The sequence below is a fragment of the Solanum dulcamara genome, chromosome 3 (assembly GCF_947179165.1).
Source record: "Solanum dulcamara chromosome 3, daSolDulc1.2, whole genome shotgun sequence".
Classification (NCBI taxonomy): domain Eukaryota; kingdom Viridiplantae; phylum Streptophyta; class Magnoliopsida; order Solanales; family Solanaceae; genus Solanum; species Solanum dulcamara.
The window spans coordinates 32,235,728-32,255,334 of NC_077239.1; the positions used below are offsets into that span (position 1 = coordinate 32,235,728).

Consider the following 19,607-nt stretch of genomic DNA (forward strand, 5'->3'; position numbering starts at 1 on the left):
TTAGATTTGTGAGGAATTAATATGATGAATGGTAAGCATCTCCATGTGAGATGTATGCTCACGTACTGTTACATTTCGTATTTTTGCATTTTGGATTATTCGTAAGCTAACGATTATAAATTCAAGGACTTTTAATTTTGAATTTTAAAAGGACATGATTTGTTGTAGATGCCAAGTTATATGAATAATTTATGTGTAGTAAAATACATCTCAAGAAGGACCCTTAAGCCAAATCAAAATAGAAGCCATCAAATATGTTTTTCTTAAAGTCACGTTTCGGGTAAGCTGACTTCGGGAGGCCATAACCTCTTTATAATATGAGAATTTGGGAAAACTCTCAACATGAAAGTTGTAGATAATTGAAATATCTTTCCAACCATAGGTCGTGGGACGAAATGTGATATCGGAGTAATAAGATATAGATGTTTTAAGTCTGACAGGCCAAACTAAATAGTGAATTCGGCCTAACCCAATTCTAATTCGGGTCAGGCCCAATGCCCACGAAATTAAATCTGATTTTTTGTAACTATTCCTTCATACTTTAGACCAACATAATTCTGGAAATTTCCAGAGAGAGAGAGAAAGGGAGTTCTTGAGAGAAATCCCAAATCCGACCAAAATTCAAGTCCCGAAATCCGAAGCTCATGAAGAAAAAATTGTTGTACGTCGCGTTGGCTTCAATTTGAGCTAGAAATCAGCCAATAAGGAGAAGATTTTATGTGGTGCTGCAAATTTAAGGTAATATTAAAGTCTCCTTTTCATTGTTAACAAGTTTAGTTAGAGTTTTAACGGATTAGAACGGAGAAAATAGTGTTATAAACTAGTTTGGTGATTTGTTGAGAGTTATGGGTTAAAGAGTTGTTTTAGGTAGATTAAATAGATGGAATTATCTTAGTGATGATGTATAATAATGGTTGATATTGTTTTGATGTTGTTGATGAGTTGTTGTTCTTGAATTTGGAGGAAAAAGGTGTATGAAGATTGTGAATGTTCAAACCCGTTTTTGGAATTGAGTAGCTGGTAGTAATTCTGGAATATCTCATTGTGTAGACCTTCGATTTTAGATATTAAACATGTTTTGGAAAGCTAATACACGTACCTACAACTCTTATGTTTATGTCTTAGTCTATATCTGCTGTTATTATGTCGAACACGGAGCATGAATCATAAGACAAATTCTGTCCAGATTCTGGATTGAAAATTCCTTCATGTATAGCTGTTCGTATTTTGATGATATCTCTTTGTAGAAAATGAATTTTGAGTTGATTTCTTTTGCATTGAAAACTTAAGACAGAGATCTAAATGTTTCATGAAGGTTATAAAGTCCAGTTTTGCCGTTTTCATTTTCAAAATTTAGATACAATGTGAGGTACTTGACTTTCCGAATTTACTGCTTTGGTAACATGAATAATAAATCTTATTTTGTGTCAATATTTTGGATTGTTGATGTTGGTTGATGATTATATGGCTGGTTTGAAAGTGGGAAAAGTGAGCGGTATAGGGGAGGTGCTGTCCAATTTTTTTTTAGAAATAACCTACTAACGATAGACTACGTTTTATTCTTGTCCATAGCTTAATCATAGTGCTTAACGTTTTAATATAGGTTGAGACAATATTGGACAACATATACGTATAAACGCTAAAGGTATGTAAAGTTAACATTTTCTTCTTTTGGCATGATCCATATGAAACGAACGAATGACGTATGCTTAAATTCCAAAGAAACTCTTATTCGTAGATATACTCGGATGGCTACCGTTCTTGATTTTCAAAATTTATATTGTTATGTCTTGACTCATGTGTATGATTCCAGCCATCCTAGTTGGTATAACTCATGTTGTGGTATAATTCATATTTTAGTATAATCCATAATTGGTGTGATTCATAATGACTATTGTCTTGGGTTTCAAATGATGGACTATTTTGCTTATTCTATTAAGTCTCCGATAATGATCAAATTTCACAAGGTTGCTAATGATACCTTATTCATGCATATTGTTATGGTATTACTCACCGAGTCCTACGATAGGCCGGGTATGTTATCATGTATGGATTCCACTACATTATTCACCGAGTCCCTTACTAGAGGGCCGGGTACGTGATATGATAATATGATATTATAATGATATGACGATATGATTATGGCACCGAGTCCCATAATGGGTCGGGTACGGTATCAGTGTACACTACTCTATTCACCGAGTCCCTTGCTAGAGGGCCGGGTATGGTATATATATACATATGACGATATATTGATATAATTGTGACACTGAGTCCCATAACGGGCCAGGTACGATATATGATGATGATATGCATGTCTTTATTTTATAAGACACAGGTACAGTGATTTATTGATTATGATACTTGACTCCTGAATCTTTATTTCAGATGTGATCTCCTTTACGATATTTTTATGCTTTATATACTCGGTACATATTTCGTACTGATCCCCTTCTTCGGGGGGCTGCGTTTCGTGCCCGCAGGTACAGATACTCATTTTGGAGAGCCGCCACCTTAGGATTCTACTCAACGGGTTGAAGTGCTCCATTGTCTCGGAGCCTAAACCTTTGGTACTAATCCTTATAATGTATATATTTGTGTATTTTGGGGGTACGGCGGGGCCCTGTCTCGTCATATGCTATTGTTAATCCTCTTAGAGGTCTGTAGACACATGAGTGGGTTGTATGTAGATGTTGTCTGGTGTACTAGTATGGCTTATGTTTTTGGACATTTACATTCGGAGTGAAAGCCTTGTCGGCTTACGTATTATGTTATCTTATTTTTGACAATTAAGACTCCCCAAGAAATAGCTGATTTTGGTATATATATAAGTGACCGTTTGAGACAACGTGCTACCCATATAAATTCTATATCGTGTTTAATTGTCGATTGATAATAGATAATATGTCTGTATACGAGTGTCCAATTCGGACACTAGTCACGGCCTACGGGGCTAGGTTGTGACAAAAGTGGTATCAGAGCAGTTCATCCTCGGAATGTCTACAGACCGTGTCTAGTAGAGTCTTGTTTATCGGTGTGTTGTGCACCACATCTATAAACAGGAGGCCACAGGACATTTAGGATGTTATCATTTCTTTTACTTTAAATCGTGCGATAGAGCTGTATTATCAGGATAATTTCTCCCTAACATACTATTATATTTACAGCGATGCCTCCAAGAAAAGCGACAGCTGCCCAAAAGGGAAAGTCAGTAGCAGGAGAGACTAGCCGGACCTCGAGGATTACTAGGGCCCGTGCCCAGTCTATGCCTGAGGTTGTGCTCCAGTCGGGGAGCTCTACTACGCCGCCATATGAGGAAAGAACAGCAGCAACTGCAACTATGGATCGGGGGGTTGCTTCACCGCCAGCTCCAGAGGCTCCAGTACCTGAGCCTCCAGCTCCTCAGCCAGGGGCAGAGAATAGGGCTATGAGAGATGCAGTTCAGTTGCTGACCAGAATAGCGACAGGGCAGGCTCGCAGGCATGGGTTAGGGGTTGACTATACTGATAGACATGATAGTTTAAGGGCTCGTGATTTCTTGACTTGTAATCCCCCAGAGTTCTATGGGTCAAGGCCCGGGGATGACCCGCAGGAGTTATCCGACAGGTGCAGCGTACGTTGAGGATAATTAAGGCTTCTGAGACAGAGTCTGTTGAGTTAGCTTCCTATCGGCTGCGTGATGTAGCTGTTAATTGTTATGAGTCATGGGAGTTATCTAGGGGCGAGGGTGCTCCTCCAGCGGTGTGGGGTGAATTTGTGGAAGCCTTCCTTGGCCACTTTCTACCTCCAGAGATGAGACGAGCCAGAGTAGACAGGTTTTTACAATTGAGGCAGAATGGCAGGAGCATCAGAGATTATAGCCTTGAGTTTGACTCGTTGGCGAGATATGCGCCCACTGTTGTAGCTGACATGGCTGATAGAGTGCATCGGTATAATGATTCGAATAATGTAAAGAATGTCACAAAGTTTTTCTAAAATTTTTATGAGCTCACATTGAAAGTTTCATATTCTTGGTATGTTACTTGTAATGTTCATTTTGAGGATATATGTGAGATTGATGCATATTTGAAAGCGTGTATTATAAGTGATCATGTTGATTTGCATAAATAATTGTGGGGATGAACGAAAAATTCAAAAGTTATTAGAAAACTCCCAAAAAGATGAACAAAATGATTCTTTGTAACACCTCCTAAAAACATTGTATATGATGTTCTAATTCTCAATGAAAATGATATCACTTTTGTATTTTGGGCATAACTTTTAATAAGATGGTTCAAATTAGGTGATTCAAGTTTTTAAATAACCCGAACATTATTACTTACAACTTTTGTGAAGACCATATTTTACGTTTCGGAGGTTAAGTAGGTCAAATAAATTAATTATTGCAAGACATGGTGCTGTAATGAAATAGAGTGTTTGTATAAGAAAAGTCATATCTCACTGTAGGATGCTCCAAATTGGTTGATTCTTGAAAAACATGAAAGTAGACTTTTAGAACAATAATTCATATGGACACCCAGGGAAGGACATCCTATGATAGAGATTGTTTTCAACTCTTTCTGTTGGTCAACAACCAACTAAATCTAGACTTCTTCACTACTCGTACAGGCTTGACGGAGGGCCTCCGCTTTTCTTTTCATTAATGAAACCCGTCAGTTATTATTATTATGAACTCAAATAAAAGGACAAAAAATTTAGACACCAAATCATAATGAAGAAGTTATCTTTTTTAAACACAGCTCCAAAAAAGGGTATTCCGTTAAAAAAAGGTTCATCTCACCAACCATGGAAAGATCTAGATCCATTTGACATCACCTATGACATCAATAGTCCTCCATTTGACATCACCTATGATATCAATAGTCCTCCATTTGACATCACCTATGATATCAATAGTCCTCCATTTGACATCACCCATGACATCACAATCTTCCATTAAATTTTCAGATTTTTCTTTATAATTATTTTAATTATTGTTGGGTCCCTCCTTCACACCTATAAATACCCACCTTATTTCATCATTTTGTTCATCAAACTTTCTCAAGCAACTCTTCTCTCTATACACTCTTTTACTCATTCTCAAAATATAGTTTTAGTTCTTAGTAGTATAGAAATACTATTCCGATGATTTATATACTCCGGGTAGTACACAAAACGCTACGATGAGGAGAAAATGCTAGGATTCAAGAGTGTTTATTAAGTCATTCGATTCTGAGTAACTCTTCGGATTCCAGGTATGTAAGGCTTCAATAAGAGTATTTCTTCCACTCTCATGTCTAGAGTATTTTGATTATATGATAAATTATGTTTATTTTCTTTAAGCTTTACTCTACGGTATGTGGTGTTCATCCATGGGTTCTTCCACCCATGTAGTCCAAAACTCTTTCAACTAAATCTCTTGATTTCAAGTAAGATTTTCTTATGGGTAATTCTTATTTCTACTTAATAGCATGAATCATAGTTAAACTAATGATTATTGGTCTATTTTGATGCAAAATGATTTCATATGTATGAATTGATGATTTGCAAGTATTTTCTCTATTTAGCTCTTTAAAGGTTCTTGAAATTCATGGTGGGTTGTTTAAATCATGATTTTTAATTGATGGATTTCAAAGTATTTATGCGTAATTTCATTTACATTCATATTTGAAAGTTGAAGTGATTTGAACCCACCTAGTTTTACTATATTTTCAATGATGTTTGACTTGAAAACTTTGACTCCAAATGAAGATTTATGAAAGCAATGTCTATGATCAAAAGAGAGTCTTATGAAATGAAAGAATGATGAAATGACATGAATAATAGATTCTTTATGCAATAAGGACAATTCTTGCATATTTAAATTACCAAAGGTTTTAATGAGTTATTCTACTGAATATGATGTTTTGAATTCTCAAGCTATATACTATGACTATTTTGAAGTATTAAACTATTCCGTGGGATTTACTTAGCACTAAATGGGGCATTGAGGTGGAATTCGGTAAGGGAATCCTAGTAGCAACTCTTTGTCTCATTAACTATGTGCCAACGTAGAAGCCCTTGTAGGCTTAGGCTAATGGATCCACAAATAGCCCTTAAAGTTAAAGTTAAAGAAATGAATGAAGTTGACGGAGTTCTACCCGGCAAGTAGTCTCCCCGGCCAATGTAGGGGGTTATGTTGGATTCCATGTAATAGCTCGCATGGTCTTAAATGTCGCTTATGGTCATTTTCCTAATGTGAATGTTTTATAGGATATCTATGTGATTGATTATGCATGCATTGCATTATGTTTCATATAACATAAATATTTTAATGTTTTCTCAATGTTCATGCATGCTTACATACTTAGTACATTCAAAGTACTAACACATACTCTTTTGCCTACATGATATTATCATGTAGGGACTGGTGCGCCTCCTCGTTCTCCTCCACATTGCTAGTTGAGATTTTGTTTGAAGAATACTTTTGGTGAGTTTCTATGTTTCGGGAACAATACTCATTTATCTTTCTAGCTTATGATATGTTGAGATCTTTAAACACTTACTATGACATTTCTTTCTATTATGATTAAGGGTGAGTTAGGGACTTATATTAGCCCCGTTAAATCTAAAAGTTAGGTATTGTTGGACATATGTAAGTTGAAGATTTACTATTATGATTTCTACCTGTTTATTTATTGTCATTACCTATGAAAGGCTAAAAGAATGTTAACAGGCTTGTTTGAGGTACTTTCGGATTCCTCATTCGCCATGTCACGTTAGGCCCTAGGCTTGGGTCGTGACATTCTTATTGTTTCAGTGTTGGATTCTTGTAATAAATTTGTTTATGTTAATTTTGCTCTTGAATAATTACTTGGGGAAGAAAAGGAAAAGATACAAAACAAAGAAGCAGAAGCTTATTTGAAGGAATTGTTTGCAATCTATGTAAGTAAGTACTCCAAAGGTTTTAAGAATCAATCATCTTTATTTAGATACACTTCATCTCACTCATCTATTTGTAGTCTTTTTCAAAATGTGAAAATTAATTATTTGAGAATTAAGTTTCACATGAAGAAACATAAGGAAATTCTGAAAGTTTAGGCATTAAATTTGAGTTGGAAAGTTACGTTATTGAAGATCAAGAGCCTGAATTTGAGGATTTTGATATCTTAATCTGATGGAAAGTTAATTCTCTTAGGTTTTCAATACTTTCACAGTTGGCTCTAGATGTATTGGTTATTTCTATGTCAATTGTGGCATTGAAATGTGTATTTAACACCGGTAATTATTTTCTTGATCCATTTAGAAGTTCATTGACTCTCAAATGTGTGCAATGCCTTATTTGTGTCCAACATTGGCTTAGACAAAAAAGCTAATCCCATTTGTGTTGAGAAAATTGAACTTGATAAGACTTTGTACTTTTTATTTATTTTCGCAAAAAAATAAATAATACTTATTGTGTTATATGACATATTTGATTTTCTTATTTTTAGAGACGACAAATAGTGAAAGAACTCTTACACTGTTCATCTATGATTGCAATTTTCAAATATTTATTACTTAGCAGTAGTGAGTTCGATACATTATTTATTTGATTATACCCTTGGCAGTTGTCTCATGGAAGAAACTACCTTTTTGCTCATTATTGTTATTGTTTATTGCTATTGTTTTTCTTGGTGGAAAATTTGGTGTAATTTGATCATTACACTTGAGTCTTGAGTCTTGTTATTGTCAAAATATTAATGTTTTGTAGTTGATACGTGGTAAAAAATTGAAAGTGCATTGTTACTTGTTAGTGTAATGAGTGAAGAACTCATGAAGGCACATGTGGAAGACCATCTACTCTTAAAATCAAAAATATGGTAAATAATAGTAAAATCGAATAAACAATGTATGTTTACACATAAAAATTGCAAGTTGTAATTTTAATATATATGCAATTTTATAAATTGTCTAATATACAAATAATTAAAAAATCACATATATATCAAAATATACTATATTCAATTAAGATCACAAACAACATATGATCATACATTTATCTTTTCTATTAGTAAATGTTAAACAACTCACATTCTAAATATTATATTAATTTGTATTAAGTTTATTTAACAACAAATGACTCACTCTAAATAATAAAATTTACAAACTAATTTATTTAAATAAATTTATTAGTATAAATATAAAAGATAAAATCAAATAAATAAAAAAAAGAATTAAAAAGAATTTGAGATTTTTTTTTATTTTTACATATATTAATCCTATGTATTACTAATATCGCCCAATCAAAGATATTAGTTAAACATTCTATCAAGACAAATTAAACAATAAAATACACAATACATCAACAATTTCGTCTAAAACACCCTACCAAACCCTAAATACATATATTCTACTTAGGCATTTTGTTTCTTCCCAGTGTGCTATTGGGTAACACGGTGCTTCTCACCATTAATAATCAGTAACATTTTACATCGCCTTCATCAGATCTGGTTGTCTCTTTTATGTATGTATCTCCTTCATCTTCTCTTGGTTCTTCGTTTAATCTTGCCTCTTGGTCCATTTTTTTGGCTTATTTTTTGGGGTCTAAAGCCACTGCTTTAGTGGATTTAGGGTTGAGCCGCCCTTGGGTTATGGTAACTTCTGTCTGAATTCTACTAATCTTAATGTGCTCGAATTCCTCCCCCTCCTCCCACTTCCAGTGAATGATTCAATGTTTATTTGTTAACATTTGTGTTTCTGTCAATGTGCACATTTTTTTCTCAATTCAAAACTGATGTTGAGGATTGTAATTTTTTGTAGGATAGATTGTAGAATAAAGGTTGATGAATTCATAAATTAGTGCTCAAAGCCACCTTAGTTTGAAATTTGCATTTTCATATTTTTTTGGCTTTTTCCATAATTTTTGTCTTAATTGTTGTCTTTGTTACCTGAATGTGTATTTCATTCATTTTCGTGTTTCTAATTGTATTTATTTGATGAGCTTTGCAGTTTGCACGTCAAGAGCAACTTTCATCTACCAGAAGCATAACTGCATTGATGTGTTGTGGAAACTGACTTCTTACTCCTGAGTTGATATGGGTTTTGATATTGAATGCATAATCGACATCCATACCTATCCTGGAGAGTATTTCTGTCCTGTTTGTCGCACACTTGTATTTCCTAATGAAGCCGTCCAATCACAGTGCACTCATCTCTACTGCAAACCTTGTCTGGCACATGTTGCCAATGGGAGCCGAGCCTGTCCTTATGATGGATACTTGGTGACAGAAGCAGACTCTAAAGTGAGCTCCCTGTAGTACATTGTCCTTTAGATAATTGCTGATGCTTTTGCTACTCTTTGTATTTTGAATGTGTTGCATTTACTTTTCCTCACAGGCCCTTATTGAGTCAGACAAGACACTTGCTGAAAACATAGGCAGAGTTAAAGTGCGTTGTCTTTATCACAGAAGTGGATGCACATGGGAAGGTTCCTTGTCTGATTGCACTTCCCATTGTTCTGGCTGTTCCTTTGGCAATTCCCCAGTTGTATGCAATAGATGTGGAGTCCAGATTGTGCATCGACAAGTGCATGAGCATGCCCTGAGTTGTCCTGTGAGTACTTTTCATACATATGTAATACTCATCTTTCTTATAGTGGATGGTTTCTTAGTATATGTTCTATCCAGGGTGTATATCCTGCACAACAGACAGCTAATGGTGCCCAAGATAATCCTAGCTCTGGTGCAGCCACCACTGCTACTGGTACTGACTCGAATCAAACTACAGCTCATTCAGGAACTTCAGCATCACAGACACCAATCCCTCAAACCACAACTGCTTCTCTGCTTCCTGGACAAGATCCCAATCAGCACACAAATGCCAGCTCTCAGGCTCTTGCTACATCTTCAGCTGGTGTGCCTATTTCAGAGCAGTGGTATCAGCAACATTATCAGCAGTATTATCAGCAATTTGGTGGATATGATCCTTATCAACAATACTATCCTTATCAGCAACAACCCATCCAACAATACCAGCAACAACCTCAGATTTACATGCAGCCACCAGCACAACCCCAGACCGCTGTCCCAGCACAACCTCAATCCCAGCCCCAGCCCCAGCCCCAACCACTTAATCCTCAATCTCAACCTCAAATGCAAGCTCTACCTAAAGGGCAAAATCAACCACAGGTTCAAGCTTTGGCGCAACAGCATCAAAACCAGGTTCAAGTCAACTCACTGCAGCAGCTCCCACCTACTATGCAACCTCATACCCAAATTCCATCACAAATATATCCAGCTTCTCGTGCTCATCCACCTACTCAGCTTCCACCATATTCGCAGACCTATCCAATGCAGCCTCATTCACAACAACATGTGCAAGTGGCACAGTATCCGCAGCCTCCCCCCCAGGTTCATCCCCCCTCATCTTCTCAAGCTCAACCACATCCTCCTGTGCAACCACAACCTCATTCACAACTTCAACCGCAAATAAACGTGCAACATTATCCACAATCTCATGGCCAATTGCGCCCTCCTCAGGCCGGCCAGCCTTCTCATGCACTGGGTCAGACCATCCATTCAACAGCCAATGCAGTTTCAGGTTTCCATTCCTATCCACAACCCCAGCCAATGCAGCAAGCGGCTATGGGGATGTCACAGCAACCTCCAATGCATCCACATCCTACTAGTGGGTCTATGCCTTCGGTTCAAACGCATGGTCAGGTTCCTCAACCCTCTGTAATGCGCCCACCTCCGGGTCTAATCGGCAATCAGCAACCGGGGCTAGTACCTTCTCAAGGTCAAGTTCCTGCACAATCTCAACTTTATCCTACTGCTCAACAAACAGGACACTCATTTCAGCAACATCCTGTTCAGCCTAATCAACAGCCAATGTCTCAACAATTCAGTCAACATCATCCATTTCCTGGTCCATTTCCGAGCCAATCACACGAACAAGGTCATTTTACTCACCAGCAACCACCGCAGTCCCAATTTCGTCCTCAAGGTCTTCCTAATGTGGTGCCTCAAAGTTTGCATGCGTATATTCAGCCACAGCAAAATGTCACCTTACCACCTCCCCCACAATCTCAAACATATATAGGAAGGCCTGGGATGCATAATCATGTCCAGTCAGTTTCTCAGGCTCATGGTGGATATAATACTACAGCCCAGGTTAGACCTGTCCAGCCTGCTTTTAGTCAGCCGCAAATGAATCCAAGTTATGGGAACCACACGAGCAATGAGCACGAGTCAATGGATCAGAAGAAATGGTCAGCCCTAGAAGGTAAAGGTGATCTGCTACTTGACAAAACTGCAGGAAGGCCAGATGTGGGAGTTCCTCCCCAGGATAATGCTCAAAAAGATCTAAGTTCCCTTGCAGCTAAATCAATTGATGGAACGGCCCCAAGATTTGAAGCTGACCTAGATGATGAACAACAGAAGCGTAGGAAAGCTATTGATGAGTATAGACAGAGGGCCAGCAGTGATATTGATGTTCATAAGGGTGATTCAGATGAGCTTATGGACAAACGAACTGTTAAGGAAGAGGAAAATGAGATTTTTTTGAAGCCTAAATCTGCTGCCAAATCAGCTGATGCAACAGTTAAGCCAGACAAAGATTCCTGTGATGATGCTCCAAAAGAACTGGACCAGACTTTGGCAAACCAGGCATCTTCTGATGCTGCCGATGGTTCAATTAAGAATCTGAACCCTGCAAGAAATTCACATGATGCTGCCGTTGACACAGGGGTTTTTCAGCTGTATGGGCATGAGATGCCACCACCAAAATATGGACCATCTGCTCAACAAAGGCCCGTTGTTCCTATGATAGTATCACCAATGCAACCTGCAGGCCGTGCTTCTCATGCTCAAGTTCCTGGATATCCCCCCACTGCAATGATGACTTCAGGGGATGTGCCTAAGGCTGGTCAGACATTGAATTCTCATGATCATCATCCACAGTTCCTGAAACAGCCTAGTAATGCCCCCCTTGGTGGTATCCCTGGTCCAGGGTCTACAACACCCTTTGCTAGAGGGCATGGTCATTTTCCTCCACCAGGTGAATTCCGAGAGGGGATAACGGGAGTGGGAAGAGTACCGTTAAGTGGTGCTGAAATTCCTAGTGGAACACAACACCCAGTTAATCCAACAGAGGCTGAAATGTTCCAAAACCAAAGGGTGAATTGGTTTGAAGGAAATCAACCAAACCCATTTCCCTCGGGGTCTTTTGAGAAGGTTCCATTTGGCCAACCTAGAAGTGTGGAATCATCTAGGGATAAAAGGTTGAAGGCACCTATGGGGGAGCATTTAAGTCCTTTACCTGTGCCTCACGATCAAGGTGAGTTGAATTTGATATTCAATTATTTCCGAAATAATTTATCAACAAGAATTAACATCAATTTCCTAATTAATTACACTAAATAATGAGAACTTCGTTGTTGCAGGATCACGGCCACTTGACAAACCTCCTCGCGGATTAGGATATGATTCCGCATCAAAATTTGAGGCCAGTTCTGGGGTTCCACCTAACAGATTATTGCCTCCGTTTCATCCTCCTGGTTCGATGCATTTCAAGGATAGTGGAGAAAGAGAAGCACCTCTTGGTCCTCATGACGATGATAGAAAAAGGGGAGGGTCTGGATTTGGTGTGCATCATATGGATTATTTGTCTGCCAGAAACCCTGATGGGGAGTTATTTAACATTCCACCACGTGGATTTGTAAGTCACTCAGGTTTTGATGATATTGGTGGCAGAGAGCCACGTCAATTTATTGAAGGGCCTGGACCTTTCAATTTACATTCCAATCTAGCTGGCGGTTTATACTCTAATGGTAGGTTCCAAAATTTGCCTGGCCATTCACATGGAGTCGAGATTGATGGTCTTGGGGATTTGAGAGGTGGTGAGCATACTACCTTTGGCCGTCCTTTCAAACATGTCCAGAGTAGTGATCTGTTTGGAAAGGACGTGCCGACTCATTTGCATCGTGTTGAGCCTTTGGATCCCCAGAAATTACCAAGTCATTTACGTTTTGGTGAACCTGCTGGCTTTGGTCCCTTTGCTGGCCGTGCTTATATGGGAGAATTGTCTGGGTTTGGAGATATTCCTGGTTTTGGTGAATCAATTGGACGCAACAAACCTGGTATGCCACGGTTTGGGGAGCCTGGCTTCAGGAGCAGGTATCCTGTTCCCGGATATCCGAATCAAGGACTTTATGCTGTAAGTTTTGCATTATGAGCCCTGTAATTATCTTGTTCATTTTCCTTCTTTAGTATGCTATTTCTTGGAAATTGAGCTTTATAGCATCGTTATCATGTGATGGCCATTATGTGCATGAAATTAGAATATTCTCTTATTAATGTTTTGTGAACTCAACTTCTCAGGGTGACGTGGACTCCTTTGATAGACCAAGAAAGAGGAAGCCCATGAGCATGGGATGGTGCCGCATTTGCAAGGTTGATTGTGAAACCGTTGAGGGCCTAGATATGCATTCACAGACAAGAGAGCACCAGGATATGGCCATGGATATGGTCAGGTCTATCAAGGAGCAAAACCGAAAGAAACAGAAGTGAGTGTTTGATAGATTTTGTAACACCAACAAATTTGACAGCATAGGTTGTAATTCCTTTGCTACCATTTTGTAGGACTTTTAGTGATCGTGCTTCAATTGAAGAGAAAGGTAGGACCAGAAAGGCAGTGTTCGAGAGCCGTGGTAGAAAGACTTGAGTCCGGGATAGTAGATAGGAAGTGAAAGGCGGTGTTTGATGGTTGTGACTAAGCCTTCAGTCAAGCATTTGCACTGCAATGTAGGTGATTAGCTTTACAATCTTTCTTCTTTTTCTGGGGGTTTTTATCCTCGCTTTGTCATTTCAGGTTGCTGCCCTATTGTTGGAGATGGTTTGGATTGGAAGTTTCTGTGGCAGTTAAGTTGTTTTGCCCATGGTTTTGAAAATTTCTTTTTCCTGTATTAGGACGATTATGTCCACATAGTCCTAGTGGATCTGTAGCTATATTCTGCACTTTCTTACTTATGCAACCTAGTTTAGGGAATGTTTCCTGTTAATTAAATGTTGCTATGCGTTAGTTTCAGTTCTTATGCGAGAGTTCCTATAAAATGTATGCTCTGGAATTACCTCTATCTTCTGGTGCTCGTTCATGCTTCGGGAAAGAAATAGTAACTAATTGTGGTGCTTCTTTGGATATGGGATAGTGAAGACCTGATCCTTAAATAATAACCATGGAAACCATATCAAATCATACCCTTTTTTCGTCATTCCTTTATTTTTGTTGGTCAACAGAAGAATACTTTTCCACAAAGAATTGGTATAGAAGTTCTATCTGCTTCCTAACCAAAACGTTACATTCTCTATTTTGAAAGTAAAAAAAGCAAAACTGTATGTGAAGATCAGTTTTTTGGCCGACAGTTCAGTTTACTGTGCAGCATCGAAAGTAAAAAGGGGCATACAATGGAATGTCCACTTCGGTTAAGAGGGATTCTTATGGCCACTTTTGGGCTGCAGTGATACATAAAGCAGGGACGCACACAGTTATCCAGAAAGAAAAAATGCAGAGATACAAAGACAGAACATATGATCCATGAATATACTATACAGTTAGCAACTGGAGTTAAAATATAACCTCCGTTTTATAATTTACTGTCTTTGTTTTTAGAAAATGTAGAGCACTTCAATTTACTAGAGTCTAAATTACATAAACAACTATAATTGAACTGGTTCAAACGGAACTAAATCATATTGACAGTCCTTATAGCTGACCTCAGCTGGCTTGGGATTGAGGCGTAGCACTTGGTGAGACATTCTTTTCATTGCTTGGAGATGCTTTTCTGGTCTTAACATTGAAGTTAAGTTAGGGAGTCTTTTTTTGTTTTTCTATGATGTCTGTTCCATGTTTACTAAAATTGACCGGTGTATGAGCTGCGGAGTTATGTACCATAGCAACCATTAGATTGGTATATCTATACAACTGTACAAGAATTATTATGAAAATTTAAAATTGGTGGCTCTCGGTTAACAGACTATCTATATTAGATTGCTGTTTTTCTTGATTGAAGGGAGGGGGCTTGTATGCAAGATCTTTATGCAGTTTCTTCCTATTCTCTTATATTATGGTTGTAGGATTTGAAGTTCTTCTGAATTTATTGAGTTGTCTAGTTTTACCTATTTAGATAAAAGATTATGATAACATAAAAATTAGACTGCACCATTGACAGCTCTTGAGTTGTCTGTTTACCTTTTTTCTGTTCATCTTTCAGTTTTGGGGTTGGACCAAGGGGCAGTTGAGGTTCAGACTCAAGAGGGTAAATGTTGTCTTGGATTTCTTTGTTTCTCAGGATATTGGGATAACCTGGTGTCTTAAGTTTTGTCATATAACTTGCAATGTTCTATTGATGATTTAATGGCCAACCAAAAAAAGACTATGAAAAGACACGTGTATACTCTTTAAGACTAAAATCCCCAAGTTCAGATGACATGTAAATGGGGGTTTGGTTGAAGGGGATCAGTTAGTGAAGATAATTAAAGCTTGTTCTTCATAATACATAATCCTGTGAACTTTGAAAATAAATGGCTTATTGCATAACTTCTGAGTTGGGGTTGGGAGAAGCTTTTCTTGGCGATTGTCTTCTGCCACACAGCAGTTGTTTTAAAATTTGCTTTTACTATAGGGCCCTTTTGTTGTGTATCTCTTTTAGTACTAACCTGCAGTTTTTATTTTGTGATGGTCTCTCATGCCTCGAGGATACATCATAATTTTCATGGTTCTTTACCTGTTAATATTGGAATTCCTGGCTCCCTCGGCCTAGGTCTTTTAAGCTAATTTGTCTATTGCACAAGGTTATTCACTAACCTAGGTTGCTGATGTTTCGATCTCTCCATTCTTGGGACTGGTTACCTGACATATGTAGTTTAGTTGTAAAGAATAATAACACCATGTTATACAAAAATGTGATGCTTAGCTTTGTGATTAGAACAAAAAATAGTAGCAACTGTATGAAATCTAGTTGGTGTGACTCTATTGGAGTCTCCATAGTTTATTTTCTTTTTTGGTTCTCTCTCTTCTACAATGCCTTGTTTACTTTTTTGAAAGTTAAGGCACTGCTCTCTGCTGTTTCATTAGTTTATTTAGTTGTTTCAAATGTACGAGATGATTTCTTATTGCTACAAAAGCTCATCTTTCTGTCAGGGGCAACACTTTGAAGTTAATTTTCTTCTGGTTGAAATTTGTACAATAGATCGTTTCAATTCAACCTGTCTCTTTTTTGGTGAGGCAGAAGATATAAAAAGGCTGACTCTTCAGCAGAATGGTTTACTTGCAATATTTTGGGTGGTAAGGATATGTTTGATGTACAAAGCATGTTTATTAGCATATATGGTGTTTCTTTTGGTTGAAGTGGTAAACTGCCAGATTATATTCTTTTCTGCAGCCTCTTTAGCATTCTTATACATCTGGTTAGGACATTTTGCTTGAAGTTGAGGAATTATATGGATGTTTTTGTTGTGCTCTATTTTTGGAGTTTAGGTTTATTCTACTTGGGAGATTAGCCTGCTAAATTCACGAGTGGCTTAGAGTTTTGTCTCATGCATTATGCATGTGGGAGCTTGGATGTCGAAGCTGCCATTTTTTAGTGTCCACACATAGGGTGAGAGGTTTCGAGATCAAGATATTTTTTTAATTATATAAAATTGAACTATGATTCAGTGATTACCCTATTATTATTAGTGTAGATTTGTTGTTTGAGAATGTTGGTCGTTGCTTAGTTAAGTGTTTAGATGCTTTTCGGAGGTTGACATAATTCCATTAGTCACGACTTCAACAAGTGCCCCTTTGCGTGCAGCATTTGTCTTTTTGGTTAACGATAAATGAATGTAAGAGAATGTTTGATTGGTTGCTTCCATTAGTCTAGTGTAGCTTATTCTTATTGATCAAGATTATAACATAGATTGGTAGTTTAAGGTGGAAATTCACCTGCGAAGTGGGTTGTTTACAGGCATATTTATGGGATAATCTGAAGAAAAATGATTGATGAAAAATCCACTTGTGCTGCATGAGGAATTTATGAGCTTTTGCTACGGCGAGTAGGGTGTTACTTTCTAGAGGCAGCAGGTTTGGTATAATGTGTTTGATTCCAACATCTACGATACTGCTTACGTATCAAGCTTGTCAATTAGCCATTAGCTACTCCTTTATTTTAAGTTTAATTCTCCTATGTACAGCCAGTTGTTACTCCCATATCCTGTTTACTATTGTTGTGGAGCATTTTAGATGATAGGCTCGGTTACTTGTTCTCATGCACGAGGTTAAACGTTGTACTCGTTAAATTTTAACCTAATGATTATTTAAAGAAAATGGGATACTAGGAACAAAGATTATGTTTTTGATTTGTTTATTTATTACTTATTTATTAAGAAACACAAATTATTTTATGAAGATAGGATCTTAGTTGGTTCCTCCATGATTTTTTTTTTATCAGGCTGGCAAAGCTCAAAGCTTTAAAGATGTTTTGCGATGAAATGTTGCAAGTTAAAATAGTAGGTGTTTGGCCATAGAAATCAATATTTTTGGATTTTGTGCTTTTTAAAAAAGTTTTTGCAGAGTATTTGGTTGTTAGAATGTATTTGTTTTTTTAAAAAATATGAAGTATGGATTATATTCCTCAACTTTTATAAACTAGCAAAATTATCCAACTTGATTAATTTATTTAAAATATATAATTAAATTTGCTTCAAAAAAGTAGCATCTCACAATGGATAACAACATAATATCATCAATTGGATTATATGTATTTTTGTAGTACAAAAAAATCACTTATATCAAAAGATTTTAAACCTATTAATTTTCCTTTGCACTAGAAAATTCCATCTAGGTTAACTTTCTACACCCATCATGACTAATCTAATGTTATTCTAAGGATTAAACAATTAAATGAGGGTTAGATTAATGTAATGACTAATCTTGAAGGAGGAAATCGATGGAAAACTGAAAAAATCGCTCCTCCCTTGCTCTAGCCTGACCTTGGACGAGTTTTGGGAGTAAAATAACGTTTTAGGTCTGAAAATAGCATTTAACTGTGAGTAGCCTGTTGTAGCGGTCCCATTATGGCGGCCTAAATCTAACCATGACGGTCTCAGCTTGGACAATATTAAGTAAAATGGTCATAACTCTTTACTGCAAACTTCAAATGAGACAAACTTGGTGGCGTTGGAAAGAAGATTCATAGACCTTTAATGTGATAGGCGTACGCCACCTAGTTCTTTATAGTCTGAAAGATATGATTGTTTGAAGGTACCCTAGTTGAAACTTAAGCATGAAATTAAATCGGAAAGACACCTTCAACTTAACTTTGTGATAGGACATTGTACGACCTTAATTAATAACTAATGCACTTGCATACCATGAAATTTATCCTAACCTTATGACGAATGAGATTCGTAAATTTTTACCGCAGATATTTTAATAACGACGGAATAGGTAGTTATAATTTACCTATCGTTCGTCCTCGAAAGACAACACGGAGGAGAGGAAATGAGCTGGTCTAAGAGTTTTTCGAAATCAATGATGAGATACCATTGCAACTTAGGAAAAATCACATCCCTAAGGTGCTTGAACATATAAGGGTTTCGCTAATAGACTGGCTAGGAGGATTAAATGGAACCATGAAAATTTTTTCCCGCCCTACTAAGTCGGACCCTATTTGGTCAAGGAAGTTACCTTCATTTGAGTCACACAGAACTATGTAGAGCAACCTTTTCCCCAAGCACTCAAGTAATTCGGGGCCTCGTCAATATACTAGGATGTAAGGATTTTAAACATAACAGATAAAAATAGATTTTTCTGCTATGAAAAACTGGGTCCCTAATGTGTCGCGTATTTACAACACTTTCGACACTCAAAATGGTGGATTAGTGTGAGTTCCAACCATGTTTTATAAATATGATGCACGTTTTGGTTGTTTTACAGCAAAATGGAGTCACACATGATTTTTGGACCGATTGATAAGTTTTTTCTGTGAAAGTGGCACAAGTGTGGGTTCACGAGGACCTTCACGGATCATGGACTAGTGAAAGCCTTGTGGAAGTCCGTCGTGAAAAGGATGCTAGGCACTGGTTGAAAGTATTTTTGCAAAGTAAATCCCCATGACACCCTTCACGGGACGTGGAGGACTGTATGAGTCGTGCAAAGTATTCGTGAATGATGATAAAGTATTTGTGAATGATGATGTAACACCCCAATTTTCTTTTTATGGTTTTTTCTAAAGGATTGCGAGGTGATCCACGTTATCTATGAAGTTCTACATAAGCTATTGATTGGGATGTCTTACATAACAAAGCTACTTGAGTACACGTCGAGCTTAAGTAGCAAGAATTACATAGGTTCTTAAAGTGAGATGAGATTACGAACCCACGGAAGAGGGAAAAAGAGGCGTAGCACCTACTTGAAATAAGTAGGTGATGCACCTACTTGGACTAAGTAGGTGATGCACCTACTTAGACTAAGTAGGTGACACACCTACTTGGGGTGGACCCCACGCTGCCACGTGACAACTTTGGATTGGGCGCATGAATGAGGTGGCGCCCTGGGGGCTGGACACGTGTCACCCCTAGGGGCTGCCACATGTCACACTTCAAGGGAGCATATATATACATGTAAAGTGA

The 19,607-nt window shown here is 37.5% G+C and overlaps 1 protein-coding gene and 1 long non-coding RNA gene across 6 annotated transcripts; both read left to right on the top strand.

Moving 5' to 3' along the window:
* The first annotated feature begins 436 nt into the window (after positions 1–436).
* Positions 437–2,870, top strand: LOC129881612 (uncharacterized). Its single transcript, XR_008765636.1, has 3 exons — positions 437–738; positions 1,604–1,645; positions 2,484–2,870. It is a non-coding gene; the product is annotated as an uncharacterized LOC129881612 (long non-coding RNA).
* Positions 2,871–8,356: 5,486 nt separating this feature from the next.
* Positions 8,357–17,319, top strand: LOC129882521 (uncharacterized). Of its 5 annotated transcripts, XR_008765791.1 has the most exons (9): positions 8,357–8,464; positions 8,950–9,242; positions 9,337–9,552; positions 9,627–12,276; positions 12,383–13,155; positions 13,320–13,504; positions 13,581–13,742; positions 13,810–13,858; positions 16,943–17,319. XR_008765791.1 is itself a non-coding variant. In XM_055956849.1 (7 exons), exons 2-7 carry the CDS (start codon positions 9,036–9,038, stop codon positions 13,660–13,662), a joined length of 4,113 nt encoding a protein of 1,370 aa, XP_055812824.1. In that variant the 5' UTR covers positions 8,357–8,464; positions 8,950–9,035; the 3' UTR covers positions 13,663–14,074. The 5 variants fall into 5 exon arrangements, 2 of the variants coding, with proteins under 2 accessions (XP_055812824.1, XP_055812825.1); XR_008765790.1 differs by having other exon boundaries at positions 13,581–13,858; XR_008765789.1 differs by lacking the exon at positions 16,943–17,319 and having other exon boundaries at positions 13,810–14,074.
* Positions 17,320–19,607: the final 2,288 nt, after the last annotated feature.

What these genes read in the sequence shown, in the direction of transcription:
- LOC129882521 (XM_055956849.1), top strand. Translation starts at nt 9,036, where the DNA reads ATGGGTTTTGATATTGAATGCATAATCGACATCCATACCTATCCTGGA. An exon ending in AGCATGCCCTGAGTTGTCCT is followed by an intron (nt 9,553 to 9,626) that starts GTGAGTACTTTT and finishes TGTTCTATCCAG; the next exon opens with GGTGTATATCCTGCACAACA. An exon ending in CAAAACCGAAAGAAACAGAA is followed by an intron (nt 13,505 to 13,580) that starts GTGAGTGTTTGA and finishes ACCATTTTGTAG; the next exon opens with GACTTTTAGTGATCGTGCTT.